At 39.8% G+C, this 22212-nt stretch overlaps 1 protein-coding gene across 2 annotated transcripts in view; it reads right to left on the bottom strand.

Moving 5' to 3' along the window:
* The window catches only part of LOC306967322 (uncharacterized protein), a 71317-nt gene that overhangs the window by 11586 nt on the left and 37519 nt on the right, over positions 1-22212 (bottom strand). For both annotated transcript variants that reach the window (XM_079562305.1, XM_079562304.1), the window contains one exon: positions 1902-2039. In XM_079562305.1, the coding sequence (XP_079418431.1) occupies positions 1902-2039 (138 nt within the window). The remainder of the gene's footprint in view (positions 1-1901; positions 2040-22212) is intronic.

Below are 22212 nucleotides of genomic sequence, written 5' to 3'. Positions count from 1 at the left end.
AACAGAGAGAGAGCGAGTGCAGTAATAGATGGAATATAAAGATGAATCCTTCACCACCTCCTGCATTTGCACTCTGCCAGGTTATTGTTCTCTCTTAAAAACAAGTCCCACTGCAGCTAAACCTGTGGCTATATTTAGAGGCAAACAAAATGTTGCTAGCAGAACATTTCCCTGTTGCACACAGGTATTCGTGGCTTTAAAGCTCCTAGTTTTGTCTTCAAACAGAGGGCGATGTCCCTAACAGTGGGAAGTGATATTACCCTTGCTTTCCAACATGCCACTCAGGCTCAGTGCTGTGAAGCTCAATCCGTCTGTCAAAGACGGATCAATACTCCTTTAGATGTGTTAAGGATTGCAGAATGAGGCAACACGCCTGAGTCACACCCCGCCCGCGCTGTAGAGTAGAGATGAACTTTTCTTTGCTAAATACAGGGTTATAATGCTAATACACAGATTGCTCTTTTATTTAAAGGCTGTGTGGTCTTGTTGTAATCAGTCATTTCTGTAATCAGTAAATGGTAAATGCTGATAAAGTGGTGCATTCAGACATGTTTATCCATGAATCGATGACAAGGAATGGAGACAGAGGAAACGCAATCAGCTTCCATTCTCCAAAGCCAATACTCCTGCAGGGGAGCTGTCTGCAGCTAGAGTTTCATCTGTGTCTGCTCGGCTTGCACACACACCCACAGCTGTGTACTACTGTCTACTACTGTGTACCCCTGTGTGGTGGTATGTGTGTGAGAATGCGTGTACAGAAGTGTGATAGTGCTGTGCCAGTGGCTACTGTCAGCTCAGAGCCTCATGCAGCTCGTTTCATGTGCCTGCCGCCGGCTAAAACAAAGCATTAACATTGGCCTGAAGTTGCGTGAATTCATTTTCAAAGAACAATGACAGAGAAGGAACAGTCTTATTTAATGTTTATTTCATGTTGCCCAGTGTGGGCGTTCAGTGGGAGCTGCTTGGCTGCCTTCATGTGAGGCTTGTGTGTGTGTTTAAGTGTATAAATCCACATCTATGTGTTTTTATGAGTGGGTTCTGCTCTGACAGCACTCAGCTGCAGGAGGCTGCTCTCTCCACCTTCAGCCTCAACACAGAGGAGGATGTCTGTGGAAATGAGAGAGCAAACCTGCTCTGGGCCTTTCCTAATGGTGCACTGCCTCATCCTCCAAACTGGAGTCATGCAACCCTCTAAGCGACGTCGAACCACCCAATGGTCTTTGTCTGAATAATGGATTATTTATAACATATGAAAATACATTGAATGGATGGGAATCATACCAACACTACAATGTAATACAAGATTTACATGTACACATGTTTCACACTACAACTGTCCAGCAGAAAATATTTTTTAGACTGAAACTTTACCCATATAAACTGTCTTTAACAGCTGTTTACTTAATTTGTGTCCTGGTTCTGCTTCGTGTAAACGACAGGATTTAAAGTCTGACTTACTTTGATGCTCTGAAGCTTTGATGTGGACCATGTCTGATTACAGTGTAGTACAGGCCGAGCAAACCACTCTACATTAGTCTAAACACAGATACTTGGCCAACTGCAGTCATAATATATCCACCCTTTTGTCTCGAAACTTTATAATGGATGTAGTAAAGACCTACTGAAGGCCTCATAATAGTTTTTTTTTTTTCTAAATTTACATTTCCTTGTTTAGAAGCTGCTGTTCTGGGGCCTGTGTAATTATAAGCAGAGCTGTGTCTGGCCCCTCCGGGTGTTGCTTCTAACAGATGATGACAGTTGTCACACTCCCACTGTCACCTGCTGGGAGTAACAGCCCCCACCGGGCACACTTAGATGAAAATGTAAAACCGCTTGATACTAGCGACACTGCACAATCCAATCACGCACTATCTATTCTCTCACTGTTGTCGAGGCGTTACCTGCTTGTGCGCGTGGTCGTAGGAGTTGATGTGGTTGTCAAACTCCTGGTGTCTCAGGTACTGCTTGTCGCACAGCTCGCAGTAGAACAGCGCTTTCAGATCCTCCACCGAGCAGCCCAGAGCTCTCTCCTCGCGCTCCTGAAAAAGGCAACCACATGAAGGGGAAACAAGTGAGGGAGCTTTAGAGGGGTAGCCGCGGAGGAAACGCTGAATTGAGATATAAACAGACAGAGACATAAAGAGTTGGGATGGGGCGGGGAATGGCACATTGTTAGCCATTTAGAGCCAATCTGCATTCGGGCACATCAGCCGTAATAGCCTCGACATGGGAGCGCGGCGCAGAACTATTAAACTGCTCTCCATTAAAGCACTGCTGCTCGAGGTTGGACAAAAGGAGCCGCGCCGCACTGTCCCCGCGGCAACTCTCGCCCAGGGATGCATTTAATACGCATCATAATAATAGGATGCAAATAGTGCGACTTCAAAGTGACAATTCGGGGCTATAGGAGACAAATAATAGAGCTAAAATGCATCGATTTGGCTGCAAGAAGAAAAGCGGCTTCAATATGTGGGCTAAACCGCTGTAGGTTATTCACATATACAACCTGATTACACTGTAACATCTCATTTCTTTGCCTGAGTAAAACTGAATAAAATAGATGAGAATGGACGATCCAAGGCCCTGAGGCACAATGAAAGAGCCCCAAACAGAATTGGAATAATGCCTGGTTATTTATGGCTAAAAGGTCCATGAAAAGGCACATGACTAAAAAAAAAAGTATAATTACAAAATTGCACTTTATGTCCATGGGTTGAGTGGTTGTTTGAGTTACTGGGCTGGCGCTTTTCAATCATAAAAAAGTCAGACACTCTCTCTGATCTCTGCATCAGCAAGGCATTCTTTTTTCCACGCGGATATTTCCTCTTTTTCAAAGCAGTCTACCTCTGTCTAGAGACGTTTGTGTGCTGAAATCCAAGCAGATCAGCAGTTCCTCAAATGCTTTATGCCACACTCAAAGTCTCTTAAATCCTCTTTCTTTGTCATTGTTTCACTTGATTTTAACACGTTTTTTTTTATTGAGCAACAGCTGCGTGACTGCACAAGATGTTGGCTTTGAAAGGGAGCGTCGAACAATGGCAGCATTTGCTCAAGGTCGCTTTAGTCTGGATTTATTTATTACTTTTTAAACATGGCCTATCAGCGTCCTCAGATTTTAAATATGTTTAAAGTGATAGTCTGTAGGTTTGCAAAGTGAGGAGAGAGTCAAATTTGAAAGTAAACAATGAAATGTCTCCCCTCTTTAACCAAAAGGCCCTTCCTAAAGCAGTACTAAGTAACTCATGCTCCTAGAGGCCATACGCGCCACTGCAGGTGTCGTAGCATGTTGCGTTTTATTTTTTTTAACTCATTTGTTATCCGTGAGAGTAAATACTACGCTGACAGAAAAGACAAAGGGAGAGAGGGATATTGTACATCCAATTACACAGTGGAGATCTTTTTTTTTTTTCACTCAAACTTGGCTGTAAATACTGTTTTAAGTGGCGCTAGCCCGCAGTTAGCTTAGCCCGTTAGCCTGTTAGCTTCTTCTTCATGATTAGTGTCAAGGAAGTTGCAATTGTGATTTTCTGGCCAGAGACACCAGGGGGAGATGAAAGACCCCCCAATCATCCCACCAACACTTGTATTACCCCCAGAGAGACTGCAAAAAGGATTTGTTACGGTAAACAAGTTACATAGTATTGCTTTAATTCGCAAAATGAGGAGAACAGGAGCAGGATTTTCAAAAGTAAATGATCAAGCTCCTCCCCCTCCCTCCTGATTGGACCTGACAGGCAAGTTCACAGGTAAAGTTTGTCTCATTGGTCAACGTGGGAGGATACTAGACTCTGATTGGTTGCTAGACTCTGATTGGTTGCTGCGTGGGAGGATACTAGACTCTGATTGGTTATTTTTTGTCAAGGGGACTTGACAAAAAATAATTTGTATACTGTATATTATTACTTACTTAACAAGAAAATGCAAGACCAGGTGGTTGATTTTGCACATTTGATCAAATTTGTAAAACCTTTAGACTTCCAAACAATCACTTTAAAGCGAACAATGATTTTACTGATTACAATTGTAATGTTGATTTACTTTTTCTTGAAGTTAAAGCTGTTTAGATGTAATGTCTTTTTTATGTGCTTCTTAAGCCCACCCTCTGTCTACCCCATATTTCTTTTTGTTAAAAGTATAAAAACTTCAATGGGGCGGAATTTCAACTTGCCAGACAACTAAGTCAAAGCATCCCCAGAACTGATCAAATTTTCTGAGTAAAACAATTTTGCTCAAAACTGTACCCCATTTATGCATAAACTAAACAACGGTCTGATTGTAAAAGCTTTGGGAAAACACAATGCATTCCAGAAGTTCCTTGGGAGCACATTGAACACATTGTGGTCATATTGTTTTGCCTGGTCCCTGTATAAGCAAGTGGCCCATGCACCGACCCTCTCTCGGGGTAAAGCGCTTGTCTGCACACGACTTTCCCCGAGCTTACAACACACACGTTTAGGTCTGTATACATCTCCGTGAGCCGGGCTGTGTGTGCGCATTCATGCTCTGCTTCAGAATGTAATTTCCCTCAGGCTAGGGGCTGCCAATAAACACTATTGAATTCTGTTCTACTCTGACATGATGGGAATTTAATTTGAGCTTGTCACTTCTTTCTCTCCCTCCCTGCCTCCCCCCTACTTTCTCTTCGTCCATCCCGGCTTCTTTTCCACTGCCCAAATCTCTTCCTTTCGTCTCATCTCCCAGTTTGATCCCGTCTATTTGGCTCCTTGTCTGACCCGCTTCTGTTTGGTAAGCCCTGGCTCGTGGAGTGTCTATTGGCCCCAATTTGCTTCTGTAATATGGCTGCACAGAGAGGCAGAGGTGAGGGGAAGAGGGGAGCCATGAACTGGATACAGGGGAATTGAGACGATCGCATGTGCCTGTTCAGCCCGATGGGGTCTTGAGTGACAGAGCGAGAAAGTCGTAATGGTTCAGACCTGCTGCTCAAGCTCAGCCAGCCTCAGACGTCGCTCTCAGCAGCTAGTCTATGATCAAATATAAATGTTTCTGTCCTCATCATTACTGTAAGTGTTGGATATGATAAAAGAAATACAAGCTAAGAATACAAATATGCGAAGAAGTGAAAAATCCAGCAACTTTTGGGAGAATTCTGCTCTTTGATGAGAGGCTCTTTTTGTTGCTTCACCAACAGTAATCTCTCACTCATATCCCACATTCATAGGCAAGGTTGGCGAGGTAGATTTTCCCAGGAACACGGTGACCGTTTTTGGTTTTCAAAGCTGAACCAAATTGAACCAAGTGCTTGACTGCTGCCCCTGTAAAAATAAAGGCTTTGTAGTTCTCTGAGTTTGCGTATTATTAAAAATCCTTAAATATTACAGTATTTGCCTGTGGGTGCAAATGACAGAGCTGTCTTAATTGCTGTAATGAAAACAAAGCTTCAGAGAGTCTGACCTTAGCGCTGCCAAGAAACAAACGCAATTAAATTGAGGAAGGAGTTCTTCATTTCCAAAAACACTTTCCTCCAAAGCTCCAAAAATTGTAAAGTAGAAATAGGGAACACGAGTGAAACGTGATGATAATGCATAGTCCAAGGTTTGTGTTGGTGTAAGTTCTCAGTCATCCAGGGGTTTTCCGTCATTGTACAGATTTTAAAAGTTGTTGTTACAGGACTAGGTTATTTGGGTTGAGGAGCTGGATGTTTCACCTCCATAGACTGTGTAAAACATGAACGTAGCATTTGCTGTTAAGCCTAATTGGAAATGGGGACAAGCTGCAGAAGTTCCTTGTTGTAATGGATTTTCCTTTCAAACTTTTTTGCCCCTCCTCGAGTCATTATAGAACACGGGCTTAGCATTGTTACCTCCATGTGTTTGTTTTAACATGCACAGCATCGTCCAATTTTTTTCCTTAGTTAGATCCACCTAGCCTAGGTTTTGGCCCCAAGCCAAAACTAGATATAACCTAAGTCTTAGGATAAACAAACATATGAGGTTCAGGCACATTTAACACCTTAATCCTCACAATAATGCTTAATTATTACAATTTCTCCATAGATTTAAATGGGAATACTTTTGATGACCATTTTCTCACAGTGCCTTTTTGGCAACAGCATCTCCACTTAAAGCAGTATTAAGTAACTTGTTTACCTTAATGAATCCTTTTCGTAGTCCCTCTGGGGGTATACAAGTGTTGATGGGATGATTGGAGGGTCTTTCATCTCCCCCTGGTGTCTTTGGTCAGAAAACCACAATTGCAACTTCACTGCCTACGGGTACGGAGGCCCCAATACACACTATTAGGATCATGAAGAAGAAGCTAACTGGCGAACGGCCAAAGCTAACCGCGGGCTAGCGCCACTTACTCACAATACCCCTCTCTCCCTTTGTCTTTTCTGTCAGTGTCGTATTTACTCTCACGGACAATTAATGAGTAAAAAAACAGTAACATGCTACGACACATGCAGTGGTGCTTATGGCCTCTAGGGGCATGAGTTACTTAGTGCTGCTTTAAAGTAAAGATGCCAAATGTTGTTTTGTATTTTGAAGTTGAAGAATCCTGATGGTTTTGAACGTCTTCCATTTAAAAATGATGGAGGCCACTGTGTGCTTCAGGTCCTTCAATACTACAAAACATTTTCAGTGCTCTTTCCCAGATCTCTTGACAATCCTTTTTCAGAGAACTACAGACAATTCCTTTGAGTTCAGGGCTTAGTTTCTGCTCTGACAGCTGTGGGACCTTGTAGACAGGTATGTGTAAATCCATTTAATTTACCACAGGTGGACTCCAGTCAAGTTATAGAAACATCAGTAAAGTTGCAAAACATTCTAAAAAGCTGTTTTCACTTTGTCATTATGGGTATTGTGTGTAGATGGAGGAAAATGAATGGAATGAGGCTGTAGCATAAATGTCTTCATCAGCTTTTTCACAGTGTCTCACCCTAAACGGAGGCTTTAAAACCCAACAAAGTTTTATCACACCATATTCACTTGAACAGATTTCTTGTTTTGATCATTGTCTCTTCACTAGAGGGGGATGAACTGGTGGCTCTCGTCTCCTTCTGAAACCCACGGAAAGGTAACTAATATGCATTGATTGTACGCGGAGAGTGTGCGTGGTATCGATCGGCTTCGCGGGCTCAAGAGTCGCAGCCAGGAAATCATCCAATCATGTGGAGTGGGCCACCTCTGCTCTACTGGGGCCGGCAGAGTAATGAACACTACGCTTCTGTGTTCGCGGGGAGCACATCACGGCTATATTACGATATCCTGATGCGGGATTTGCCACTTTATGGCAGAATAAAGAGGGTTCGGCAACAGAGCAGTGTCAAAGCCTGGTGCAAAAACAAGTAGGACGAGAATTGCCAAAACAAAACAAAAAAGGTCCCATGTAAAGGGCTTTATGAAAGTCTTTCCTTCCTTTGTTTGTTTGCATACATTTTGAGCTAATCGCTGTCTTATTTTTAAAGAAGTTTGTTATAAAAGTTATCGCTGAAGATACACATTATATTCTCTAGAACAGGGGTAGGCAAGTTTGCTCGGTGGAGGGACGATTTTCTTCACTGTCAAAGGACAAAGGGCCGGACCCGCCAATCATAGGCCGAAGTAAAGCATCACTTTCCACAAATGCCAGTTGTAAATCATATATGGCCTTAATGGGTGTTCAGAAATTTTAAAGGTATTGACAGATATTTCACATTTCTACAGAACTTTAACCTCTTAGCCTCCACCTGAACATGTTCAACAGTTTGGCCTTACCCAGATCTAAAGGCTTTTTGAAAAAATCGTCAAAATAGTGAGGATGAAACAGCAAAAAAAAAAAAAGATAAAATCGTGCCGGAAAAGCAACCATAACACAATAAAATAGAGACAAAAACACAACTAAAGTAAGGAGTGATGAACACGAGAAGAAAAAAAAAAAGACTTTAAAAAAGCAATGAAAAAGAAACACGACAAACAAAATTATGAAAACACAACAAAAAAGTGATGAAAAATTGCCGAAAACATGACAAAAATGCTTTAAAAAATTGATACAAAAAACATAAAAAACAAGTTACGATCAGTTTTGCAGGTCTTAGCTTTCAAATGAGGCGTTACACTGGCCAAGCTCTCCAGGCGAGAAGCTTTTAGGTTTGGGTAAAATGCGCTTGGTTAAAGTGTTGGCTAAGGGTTTTTTAACAGGCATTTGATCACTGATTTGGGTAATAATATTCCTCAAAATCATCTTGAGGGCCAGAGGTTTCATGACGCAGGGCCAGATTTGCCCCACGGGCCTAACGTTGCCTACCCCTGCTCTAGAAGAACCAATATTTTGCAGATACTTTACCACTGACAGAAGTGAATAACATGTAGGTTTCTTTCATTGTGTTCGGTCCACTATAGTATCTTTACCAATTGAAAGAGACAACCTCCCCAAAACCTTATTTTCCAATCCTGATACGCCTCTATTGCCTGTTTATGCCAAGTGCAAAATGGCCAGCGATTACTGTTATTATCGTTGCGTACAGTACGTGGAAAGCAAACCACTTATGTTCCGCTTGTGCACAGACAAGTGTCCTGTTATCCCTCTTCGCTGCGCAAATGCGTCATCATGAAAGATGCACCACCCCTCATGCATCTATTTAAATGTCTTGAGCTGCGGCGGAGATGGAGAGGTCAGGCTGTAAGTGTTTTTCTACAGCGTTACTTTGGTGTGTGTTGCTTCAGAAAAATAATGAGATCAAATGTATTCGTGGGAAGAAAAAAAAAACAGAAGTCCAGGGAGAGTTTCTACATTTAGAACGCGGTTGCACCTGTCACACGCAATTAACCCGGGACACCCACCACCGCCCTGCCAGCGCGGATAGAAGCAAATATACTGGAGCTATGTATAGAAATGTCATAACTGGCATAGCTTGTTACTGCTCAGTGAAGAATTATGTGATTTTCTTCTTTGGATTTTTACAGCTGAATCTTGTTTGTGCGAGTTCTCATTCGTTTAGGCGTGCCCCACAGTAACCAAAGTTTTTAAAGCAGTACTAAGTAACCTTAATAAATCCTTTTCGTAGTCCCTCTGGGGGTAATACAAGTGTTAATGGGATGATTGGAGGGTCTTTCATCCACCCCTGGTGTCTCTGTCCAGAAAACCACACTTACAACTTCGCCTGCACTGGGTTGGAGGCCCCAATACACACTAATGGAATCATGAAGAAGAAGCTAACAGGCTAACAGGCAAAGCTAACTGTGGGCTAGCGCCACTTAAACAGTAGGCTATTACAGCCAAGTTTGAGTGAAAAAAATTATCTCTGTTGTGTAATTGGATGTACAATATCTCTCTCTCCCTTTGTCTTTTCTGTCAGCGTAGTATTTACTCTCACGGACAATTAATTAGTAAAAAAACTTGCTACGGCACCTGCAGTGGCGCTTATGACCTCTAGGGGCATGAGTTACTTAGCACTGCTTTAACACATGTGTCCATTTATGATTTTTTTTTACAGAAGGATCCAATGATATCAAGGTTCAAAACATTGCCCACATACTGTACATAAAAGCAAAGAGCAGATGCGGGAAATAGGACAACATGTAAACTCCATTTAACCTCTTAACCCCCACCTGAACCGAGCACATTTTCTAATTTTTTTTCATTATCCAGATCTAAAAGCTTCTTGAGAAAAGTGTCCAAATAGCGACAAAAACAAGACTAAATCAAGGATGAAACGCAACAAAAAGACATTAAAAAAAGTGACAAAAAGCCACAACAGAGCAACAGAAAAGGTGGCCATACTGCAAATGTCAAAAAAGTGACGAAACCATGGCAACAACGCAAGGAAAAAGATCAGTGTAGATCAGTTTTGCAGGTCTCAGCTTTCAAATGAGGTGTTACTCTGGCCTACTGGGCTGTGAACTCCAGTCAGCTGTAACCTTGGAAAAAATGCAAACTTGGTTAAGGTGGGTGTTAAGAGTTTAAAGTTGTAGTAAAACTATTCTACTTCCACTTTTTAAAGTTTGTTTTTGTCGTGTGTTTGTATTTTTTTCTTCTTCTACTTTTATGATGCTCTCTCGTAGCTTTCTTGTTGATTCTTTGTTGCTTTTTCATCACTTTTTTACCGCATATTTGTCACATTTTGAAAGCGTTTTTGTTGTGTTCTCGTCTTCTTTAATTGATTTTTCTTTTTGTATTATGTTAGTGTTGCTTTCTCGGCCAATTTAGCTACTTTTTTTTTGAAAAATGTGTTTAAGAGGTTAATAATAAGTTATGCCTTTTTCTTTTCCTGCTGGCGCTGAAATAAACACTGGTCTCAGAACCATTGGGTAAATGGATTTGGCACACAGATCTGGGGCACCGGCTGAATAAATTTGCCGATTTTTTTTTTTTTTTGTGGGGGAATTTTAGCCAAACGCCATTGTTTTTATGTAGCTTATTGTGCATATGGCTCATTGGCAGAACATGTTTGAATAGCTGGCCATGGCAAAGCTGAATAAGCGCTGAAGTGATGGGACCAAGAAAATGTGAAAATTCTTGTGAAATATAAAAAAGATGCAATAAAAGTCCCAGGATGTGCTGCTGTATTGTTTCACAAGATTTTTTAGGATATCCGACATCAGGGATTTCTCAAAACAAATTATTTACTGCCTCCTGCATCTGGAATTTTGACCAACCTACGGAGCAAAGCAAGAGTAGCTCAGTAAGTTACATTGGGTTGAAAATTTAGCTAAATCTCAATAGTTACGCACACACTGGATTAACTATATTTATCACAAGCACAAGTCGATGCCTCAGTTACTCTGTCGTGTCCTGATTTAAAGCCAGCGCTAGAATAACTTCTAGTTGGCTGTGCTTCATTCAATTAAAATGTTTTTCGATGGTGTCTCTAATTTTGTCTTGGGCAAATTCCACATAAATCTTCTCAACCCATGTTTTTGTAAGTAAATTTGACTAATTAAAACAAAGCTCGGAAGGCTTCAGTGGTGTGTAAACTGTTAAATGACAACAGTTTTTTTGTTGCATGTTTTGATTTTGGCCCAGGGGAGGGTTGAGTTGAGTCTGTCGCTTGTCTGCTCTCAGCAAACGGGTTGTAGGTTAGATTTACTCGCTTGCTGATATGATGATTTTCACTATGATTTTTGAGTGGAATTTGCATAAATCTGTGCATTTGCATTTTGATCTTCTTAAAGGAACATGCCACTGTTTTGCCATACTGGGATATGTTCTAACCTGAGCTTAGACGAGTTGATATGTACCTGTCTGGTGTTTGTGTGTGTCCTCAGTCATGCACAAAGACCAAACATGTTGTTAGCATTCAGCCTCTCCTCCTCTCCTCTATGGGGCCAAACGGGGGTGAAGTTAGAAGCGACCCAGCTCTTCCACGTTTTCCCCATATTTTTAAAAATATGGTTACGTGAGCGTTTACACAATCCAAGTCTAGTCACACAAAATTAAACGTGTCGATTTTCTAAGCGGATAAAACGGGGAACTATATTGTACGGCGTAATAACACCTTAGGAGCACTTTGACGTCCACGCAGTATAGTCAAGTACCTCTAAGGTGTTATTTTACAATATATGGTCTATGGCCCCATAGAGGAAAGGAGGAGAGGCTAAATGCTAACTACATATTCTGTGTTTTTGCGTGACTGAGGACACGCGTAAAGACCAGACAGGTACACATCAACTCGTCTAAGCTCAGGTAAGAACATATCTCAGTATGGAAAAACGTTGGCCTGTTCCTTTAACTCCACTGATATGTTTTAGAGAATGTAGCGCTCTAGTTTTTCTCTAGTTCGGAAGTACCCAAATTTAAGAGCTTCTGGAACAAAGATTAACAGTGTCATGCCTCATTTGAAAGCTAAGACCTACAAAACTGATTGTAGCTGTCTTGTCACGTTGCCGCCGCATTTTTGTCACATTTTTGTGGCTTTTTTGTCGTGTTTTTTGTTTTTGTGTCGTGTTTTCGTCAGGGTTTTTTGTGACATTTTTGTTATGTTTTCATCTTAATGTTTTTTCTAGAATTTTGGGGGGTTTGAGTGAAGCCAAACTGGAGAAAATGTGCTCTGTTCAGGTGGGGTTTAAGAGGTTAATGGTTTGAACAGACCGTGTTTGTAAACAGTGCAAGATCTTTTTATTTCTACCTGGCAAATAAAACAAAACAAAACGCAAGCAGAGCAGGAGCCATGATTATGTTTAGCATAGCTGCTGTTGCCCATGTTCCTAATTCTGACACAAACTTACATTCATATCCAGAAACTTTGAGCCTCTCGGGCAATATGATTTATCGGACTGGCTTCTAAAAAAAATCAATATAAAAATGAGCCAGTCTTTGGAGCAGCTCTCTAAATGAATGAGTCTCAAACTTTTGGCCTCAGTTACAGATCCATAAATCCCATCTCTAACTTGTTTTGGCGAATTAGCAGTGGTGGAAGTGCGGGAAGCATTAGAAGCAGCTGAAAATCTGCAACCGTCTCCAGTCCCTGTTCAAATATAGGCTCAAAACTGGTCGTGTGTATCAGTGTTTCCCAGCGGTACACGAGTATTTAACAGGGGGTACTTCGAATCATTTCAGATCTAGAAAATGAGGCTAAATTGAACAGTATTTCAATATAATTTTAGAAAAGTTATTTTTAATGATGTTTTTCAGTAAAAGGTGTAAACCTACGTGTTGAGTAGAAATAACAGACTCCATCAGTACGTGACAAAAAAAAAAAGGGTTGGCACCACTGGTATGACAGCTGAAGTATTTTTTTGCACTATTCCCTTTTAACCTCTGAACCCCCGCCGGAACGGAGCACATTTTCTCTAGTTTAGCTTTACCCAAATCTAAACAAACAAACTCATTATCACAACAGGAGTTGCCTCACAAGGCTGCACCGAACATTAAGGCAATAAAACAGAGCAGTAAATATGACAATGTAAGGTTCAGGCGAATTAAATATCCAGACAAACATAATGTCCAAATAAGCATCGACAGCAGGTCGGCAGCGGGAATCCCCCGTCCTTAGACTCTCCGGCACGGCAAGGAAAAACTCAAAAACCCAGGGGGAGAAAAGAGAAACCTTGGGGAGAACCACAGAAGAAGAGATCCACTCCCATGGACGGACAATGGAAAAAAAAGATGAAAAGGCAATAAAAAGGTAACGCAAAAACATAGCAAAAATGTGACAAAAATGTGACAAAAACACATCAAAAAAGTGGCAAAAACACAACAAAAAAAATATTTAAAAGTAACAAAAACGTGACAAAAACGTGACAAAAACACGGCAACATCAACAAAAAAGTTACGATCCCTTTTGTCAGTCTTTGTTTGTTTGTCGCTTTATTTGTCATTTTACATTAACTGTACAATGAAATGTGTCCTCTGCATTTGACCCATCCCTTGACGCCGCTGGACGACCCGTAAGGAGCAGGGGTCGACGGCGCCCGGGGACCCATCTCCATGATGTGGAGCCAGGCTGGTGGTCAGAAACACCTGGATGGAGGATTCACCTATTGCACATGTTTTTAGAGGTAGGGGAAACCAGAGTACCCGGAGGAAACCTACGCTGACACGGGGAGAACATGCAAACTCCACACAGAAAGGCCCCGTCTAGGTTAGAAACAACCCCGGGACCTTCTAGCTGTGAAGCACGAGCACTAACTGCTGCACTCTTAGCTTTCAAATGATGCGTTACAATGTTGCTCTCCAGTCGAGGAGCTTTTAGATTTGGGTGGAGCCGAACTGGTTCTTGGTTTAGGCGGGGTTTAAGAGGTTAATCTAATACAGGGATGTCCAAACTTTTTTTCACTCAGGGCCACATACAGAAAAATATACAAACAACTGGGCCGCACTCAGTAGAGGTCAGATATAACTTCACCTCTATTGTATTAAAGTTAGCAAATTCAATAAAATGTTAACTCTCCTTTTTAATGGAAAATGCTTAAAGTAAAACAAAAAACAGCCTTCATCACAGCTTATTTATTTTCTATATACTCAATTATAGCAAAAAATAAATAAATTCAATTATATATTTTGAATTTGCAGCGGGCCGTAGTTTGGACACCCCCGATCTAATATATTCAGTTGAATTTAAAAAAATCTTGTTCTGTCAAGCACTTGGATTACTTTGTGTACAAAATGTGCAAAACTAATAAACACGCCTTGCAAAATGAGTAGTGATTATTATAATACGACTGCAGCAGATCATTAGTGCGGTGCTGAGGTACTGGTTGCAGTAATATAAGATCTTGCTGTCAGTCGTATGTAATAAATGAAAGGGAAGTATTATGTTAAAGTCCCTATAGCTGCTCCGCCTCGGGCCCATAGCTGTGGGGTAATAGGCTCTCGTCACCTGCTACACCCAACAGCATGATAATTAATGCCTTTAATTAGTGTGGCTCAGTGAGATTAATTATGCGAACATCACACCCTCATGGTTTCCGTCTCCTCCTCGGCACCGCTTTGCCGTCAGAAGCGATCAAATATTGAGAAGTGTTTTCATGGATGGATGGATGCAGACAGCTCACAAACTGATGCTCTTAACACTACACCAATCCGCCGCAGGAAGGAGAAAAAAAAAAAAAAAAAAAGCAAGTCTTTCAGCTTCTATGACATCTCCATCTTGAGTGTTCCTGGCATTACTGATCAAGGTAACAGCTACAAACTGATAGATCTTTCACTCGCTGCCGACTCCTGTGAGCGTCTGCAACAAGTGCGTCTGCGGTCATGTTTAATTGTGAAGCTCAAAGCGCGTTCAAAGTGGCGGGAAACGGGACAAACAAGACTCATGTGCATAACAAAGATACAAAAGCTGCGGAGACCGGCGAACAACAGGCCGATCTAAGTAGTCAGTGGAGGCATAAGCTCCACAAAATAAAGTCAAATTGAATGTGGTTTTACCTTGAAGGGAGAGGTAGCTCTGAGAACTTTTAAAGAATAGAGAGGGAAAAAAAGAAAGAAGATAAATAGTTCTAGTCTTCATGAATGCAAGGTTCAAGTCTACAATAGAGTGTTCGATGTATTCAAGGTGAAAAAAAAGTAATGAGAGAGGAGACAAATGAAAGACATCATTGCACTTGACTGGAGTGATTTAGTTGTAAGAAGTTTTTTAACTTCATCAAATGTTTGGGTAACATTGTTTTAGAAGCATCACCAGCAGCCTTTGTAAAGTTGTAACAGAAGTAGAAGCTGTTTAAAAAAAAGTTGAAGGAAACTTTGACTGGATTATTTTTTACATAAAAAGCTATGAACTTTTTAATTAATGTTGATGGCAGGTCCCCTCCTTGAACCGCCACCTTAACGTGGTGGAGGGGTTTGAGCACCTGAATGATCCTGGGAGCTCTGTTGTCGGGGTTTTCGTGCCCCTGGTAGGGTCTCCCATGGCAAACAGGTCCTAGGTGACGGGTCAGACAAAGAGCGGTTCAGAAGCCCCTTATGAGAGATCAACAGGCCCGCTTAGAACCATGAGGCCGTCCTTCTGTGGACCCACCACCTGCAGGAGGAGCCATTGGGGCTGGTGCAATGTGACACAACCTGGCAAGGGAAAAATGGAAGAAAATGGATGGATGGATGGATACTGTGCCATAAATGTAGCTGAGTTACTTTGAGTTACTTTTGAGTTACTTTTGACAAAATATAAACTAAACATAGTGGTAACGCAGTCAACAATTTCCTTTTCCTTCTTTATCCCCCATTCTCTCGTGTTCTGTTTTGACGACATGAACATCTTCTTTGTAAACTCTTTAGATCTGGACCTTTGCTTTGATTGGAAATTACAAGAACGTATCAATATTAGATAGCCGCGGCTAACGTGGCGAAGGAGAGTGCAGCTGCACGCCTTGGCTACTACAGCCGTCAGCTAGACCACGGAAAATGCCACCCAAAGTGGTTCCTTCGATAGAAGAGGTGAGAGAAATACAAAAATCACTGGAGTGGCTTACTACTGAAGTTGCCACAATATCAACTCAACAGAAGCTCATTATGGAACTTATGGCTGAAGTAAAAGAATTAAAAAGACAGAACATAGAGAAGGCTCGGAGGATTACATCGCTGGAGAGTCGCCTGGACGACCTCGAGCAGTATTCCCGTAAAAACGATGTCATCGTGAGCGGGATGGAGATACGGCCCCGTTCCTACGCCAGGGCAGTGACACCGGACGCCGCTGCGAACGGGGGAGAGCTGACCGAGGCTGAGACGGAGTCGGTGGAGAGTCAAGTGATCGCCTTTTTTAACAACAAGGGAATCTCCATCAGCAGCGCTGATATTGAAGCCTGTCACCCTCTTAAACGGAGGAATATCAGGGACAAAGCAGCTGTCATAATACGCTTCGCAAACAGGAAGAAAAAACAAGCGCTCCTCAAACAAGGGAGAAAGTTAAAGGGAACAAATGTTTACATAAATGAACACCTTACGAAGAAAAATGCTGACTTAGCCAAAAAGGCACGTGACCTGCGGAAGCAAGGGAAAATCCAGTCAACATGGACTGCAAACTGCAAAGTGTTCATCAAACTCAACGGGGGAACCGATGCTACAGTGAAAGTAGTCCGAAGCATGGATGACTTGGACACATATGTATAAGATCAGCACCGCCCAGGTAAACGCAAAACGCGCTCGAACCATAATGCAGATGATCACTCAGGATATAGACCGTACGATTGATAACATGTTTGTCCATATGCAAAAATGTCACATTGTCAGAAAAATTAAATTAAGTTTAAGGATCTTGAAAAGAAAACATGGAACAGGAAGACAAAATATATGACATTGATACAGGAGTAGATGAAAATACATTTAATGTAACACAAGACTGTGACTACTATAATGAAGAAACATTCAATAATGAGGGAAACGTTGAAGATACTCTATCCATTATCCACTTAAATAGTCGAAGCATGTACAATAAATTTCCAAAAATAAAAGACTATCTACATGAATTCAGAAAGAAATTCAGTATTATTGCTATTACAGAAACATGGCTAAAAGATGACTTAATGAGTGAATTTCAAATGGAAGGATATGACCTATATTCATTAAACAGAAAGCACAAGAGAGGAGGTGGAGTCGCCTTGTACATAAATTCAAATCTGAAATGTAAAATGATTAATGAGATGACTGTGATAGAAAATAATGTAATTGAAATAATAACTGTGGAAATAATAGCAACAACAACAAAAAATATATTGGTTAGTTGTATTTATAAACCACCGGAGTCTTGTGTGGAATTTTTCACTGAAAGACTAACCGAAATATTCGAGAAGGCAAATGATAAGAAGCAAATAATATGTGGAGATTTGAATGTCAATTTAGAAACTGTAAATGAACAGAAAACAACTGAATTCTTAAACTCAATGAACAGCATGGGCTTATTCCATTTAATAACAAAACCAACCAGAATCACATCTCAAAGTGCCACTGTGATAGACAATATATTCACGAATATGAACGACGAAATTGTTATGAGAGGGATATTGATGACAGACATTAGTGATCATCTACCCATTTTCTCAGTATTTAGATACAATCAAAAAATAAAGCAAAATATTACTACAAAAGCAAGTAGAAATAGATCATTAAAAGCCCTACAGGCACTAAATGATGACCTACAAAAGCAGAAGTGGGATACAGTTTATGGAAATGATGTCAACAAAGCATATAATTCTTTCACAGAAATTGTAATAAAGTTGTATAACAAAAATTGTAAAATCATATATTACAACAAAAAAAAGGAAGATAAACCATGGATCACAAGAGGGATTAAAAATGCTTGTAAAAAGAAGGACCATCTCTATCGCTGTTTTCTAAAAGCTCGAACAAAAGAAGCAGAAAACCGATACAAGAAGTACAAAAATAAATTACTGTGGATCATCAGGAAAAGGAAAAAGGAATACTACAGTGAAAAACTAAATGAGAACAAAAATAACATAAAGGCTACATGGGGTATAATTAACAGTGTTGTAGGAAACAAAATCAAAAGTGCATACCCAAATTACTTTGTTAAAGAAAATATTGAAATATCCGAGGAGAAAAAAATTACAAACGAGTTCTGTAAATATTTTGCAAATGTAGGATCTACAATTGCAGAAAAAATACCCCAAATAATACACCAAACAGAAAATACAATCATAGATAATGTAAACAGTATATTTATTGACCATGTGGAAATAGATGAAATAAGAAAAGTTGTAAAAAACTGTGGAAACAAGAAATCAACTGACTGTGAAGGTTTAGACATGATGATCATAAAAAACATAATTGAATCTATTATTGAGCCATTCACTTATATCTGTAATCTGTCTTTAACGACAGGAACTTTTCCTGAGAAAATGAAAAAAGCCAAAATTGTACCTATATACAAAAGCGGAGACAAGCATGACTTTTCAAACTACAGACCAGTGTCTTTATTGCCACAATTTTCAAAAATTTTAGAAAAAGTGTTTGCAGCAAGAATGCACAAATTCATAAAAACAGAGAATATTCTAATCAATGGTCAGTATGGATTCAGGAAAAATCACTCCACAGCAATGGCTATAATGGAATTAACTGAGAAAATAGCAAGAGAAATAAACAGCAAAAACTATTGTGTAGGTATTTTCATTGACTTACAAAAAGCATTCGATGTAATTAATCACTCAAGACTACTTTGGAAACTAGAAAAATATGGAATCAGAGGTATCGCTCATAAATGGATCACAAGTTACTTAGAAAATAGAAAGCAATATGTACAGATAAATGATACAGCATCAGACCTGCGTGACATCAACTGCGGGGTTCCCCAAGGCTCGATACTTGGGCCATTACTGTTCATATTATACATGAATGACTTTGTAAAAGCATCGGACAAACTGCAGAGTATTCTATTTGCCGATGATACAACATTATTTTACTCAGGGAAAGATATACAGGAGATAGCAGAAGTAGTCAATGAAGAACTCAAAAAAATAAAATATTGGTTTGATCTAAATAAAGTGTCTCTCAATGTTAAAAAAACAAACTTCATAATATTCAATGACAAAAGAAAGACAGTTGATGTATCAATAGAAATTGAAGGTATGGAAATTCAAAGGGTTCAAGAAACAAAATTTTTAGGAGTCATCATTGATGAAGACCTCAAGTGGAAGTCACATATAAACTACACAAGAGGAAAAATAGCCAAATCCATTGCGGTGTTACATAAAGTCAAATACTCTCTAAATCAATCCGCTTTACTCACTTTATACAACACAATGATAATACCATACTTAACTTACTGTGTGGAAATTTGGGGCTCAACCTGTAAAACGTATATACAGCCGCTGTTCATTCTACAAAAACGGGCTCTGAAAACAATACATAATGTTAGATATAGAGATCCATCGAATCCACTTTTTATTAAATGTAATTTTCTAAAATTTGAGGATATAGTAGACTTTAATATCCTCCAGGTTTTGTATAAAGCAAATAGAAAAATATTGCCAGTGAACATCCAAGAAATGTTTGAGAAAAGAGAAAGTCAGTATAATCTGAAAGGAACAGATATCTTTAACAAGCCCAGGTTCAACTCTAAAGCAATGGAACGAACTGTTACAGTGACAGGAATCAGTTTATGGAATAAACTCCAGAAAGAAGTGAAAAAGTCAGAAACTCTCCTGGAGTTTAAAAAACACATAAAAGCCACAATGTTAAAAAAGTATGAAGTATTTGGACATGAATAATGTGGGATATTTGATTTGAACAAACATGAATATGACGGTTTGTTTCTTTTTGACCATTTGTAAACATTCAAGAATACGAAGGTTCTGTATTTTATATATTGAAAAACTGAATATAGAATATAAAACATCTGTTAATACTGTGAATATACATATGTATATACATAAGACTGTAAATATATGTATGTAGACATACCACAACAATGTGAAGTGTAAAGTGTGAAGTAACAAAAGGGGCAGATATTATAAGACTTGTTCTTCTCCTCTGCTCCGTTTCATTCATACTGTGTTGGCTTGGCGGTTTTATTGTGATTGTGAACATCACTTTTGAATGAAATAAATAAATAAAATGAAAAAAAAAAAAAAAATGAAATGAAATGAATATCTCCACTTTTGTATCACATTTTTTCAAGCATTACCGAGCCTGTAATTCATTGTCCTTTCAGTCCTACATAATGATAATAATTTGATATAATAATATCTTCTGATCTTCTTTTCAGCACTTCCTCCTCTCTCAATAACGCAGGTGCAGCATGTGAACATAAATTGAGAGAGACACTGGTGACAGAGAGAACAATGGCTGGGGACATTAACGATTTTGCACAACTTCTAATTGCCAGTGTGCTGCGCGAGAACAATTCAATAAACAATTCATAACTGTTTATCAAGCCCAATTAAACCTTTCATTATCTCCTGAGCTACACTCATCATCCTTTACTTGGCCCATTGTAACAAATAGAAACCATTTCACTCGCGATAAAAAAAACAATTCACTTTCTAGTCCGTCTTCCTTCAAGGTCTTTCGGTGCGTACGCGCGTCAATCTTTGTGATTGTCTTGCGCACGTCTGGCTAAATGTAAGCGCCGGGCCATTCTTCTCTGGCTAATGACGACCGACCTGAGGGCTAAGCCGCTTGTTACCGTAATAACCTGTAGAGTCGTGCACGCAAACACACACACACACACACACACACAAATGCCCGCTGCCAAACAAGATAGCGCTATGTTAATGAGCACATATTTGCCGTCCCTAACGCTGCTCCCTTGACTGCACTTGTTAGGCCTTCACCGCCTCGGCCCGCCCATTCACTCCGCTGTGTGTGCTTCTGCGTATAGTATTTTGTGTGTCTTTGTGTACCACTACGGATCATTACGGACAGTTACGGGCGATGCCAAAACAACGGCAAAAACCTCAGCCAAAACAGAGCATAGATACAGTCATTATGTGGGTTTGAAGGGAGCCAAAAGAACAGATGTGTTAGTAACAGGGAGCTGCGTATCCAGCCAATGGACAAATCTGGGAGAAATAAATTCAAAATGTCCACCCGTTAGCCAGACCATGTCAGGTGTCTAATGAGTCACCCGCTTCCTGCAGAGACAACATGTAGCTTTGTGTAGAGGCGTGGAAAGATTAAGAGGTTAAAAGTTGAAAACATATACCTACGCATACAGAAAAATACAGTTTTTATATATCATTATCTGTAAAATAGTAGTGACCATAAAGAGCAGAGGTTCTTGTTCTTCTCGATCATTAGTAACCATAACAGTAGTAAAGCTAGCATGCTGGATGTAGAGCTAGTTTTTGGCCTCAATATTTATTGTCTGTACAATTACTTGCATTTTTTGTAGGGTGCATTTCATTGTATTTCATGTTTAGAGTGGGATATTTTAAGATGAAGTACTTTTCAAACAAAGCTTTACTGTCATTTTTAAGCTTTAGAGTGGGCTTCTATGGCATTAAAAGGTCTTGAATAAGTAAGGGGGAGCCGTGCGTTACACAGTTTGTAACGCACGCCAGTTAGCATTAGATTTCTCACTGGCCATGGTATAATATAAACGATATTATACCATGGTCTGGGTGAATACTCAATTCTGATTGGCTAACTGGCATGCATTAAAAGTGTATAACGCACAGTTAGTCTGGCAACAGTTAATCTCGTTCTATCCATTTGTTAAGTGATGATGAACTTTAACCCTATTCACAATGATTGGATTTAGCTGATTTTAACCTGCTGTAGAGGCGACTACAAGGATCTTTTTAAACATCTGATCACGAAGAAATACTACATTTACTATTGATTTTCTTTAGTTATGCTTTTCTGGCATTAATTGTCAACTTATTTTTTCTATACACAATAAAGGAAGGCTTATAAAATATCTTCATTATACCTGGAGAAATGGTGAGCTATTGTTCGAATTAGGTGTAAAACAGTTCTTGGCCTTTTATCTGTTGTTATTTCAGCAGGACATTCAGATGAAGTTGTGTTTTTTGCTGTGTTTATATATGGAGCAGTTTGGACCCGAAAAAAACAAAACAAAACACAGAACTGTTGCAGGGTCAGATCCTAATTTGACTTATACTCATAGTGCCCGCACCATAGTCATGATAGCACCCAGTAATGACTTTGAGCAGTAATAGTCGCCACTGTAGTATTTTGAAAACCTTTTTAATAAGATGTCAACAACCAAACATACTGACAACTGACACACAAACCTAAAGTAATGTTTTGTCAACCTGTTTGATAGTAAATACTTTTTTTTTCAATCAAGTACTTGTTGTGCCTCTGGACCTCTTGCAGGGAACAACGTCTCGTGTTTGATCCTGAATATTTCTTTGAACT

This window comes from Gobius niger (assembly GCF_951799975.1).
Source record: "Gobius niger genome assembly, chromosome: 8".
Taxonomy (NCBI): domain Eukaryota; kingdom Metazoa; phylum Chordata; class Actinopteri; order Gobiiformes; family Gobiidae; genus Gobius; species Gobius niger.
This window is presented reverse-complemented; position numbering and strand designations above follow the sequence as displayed.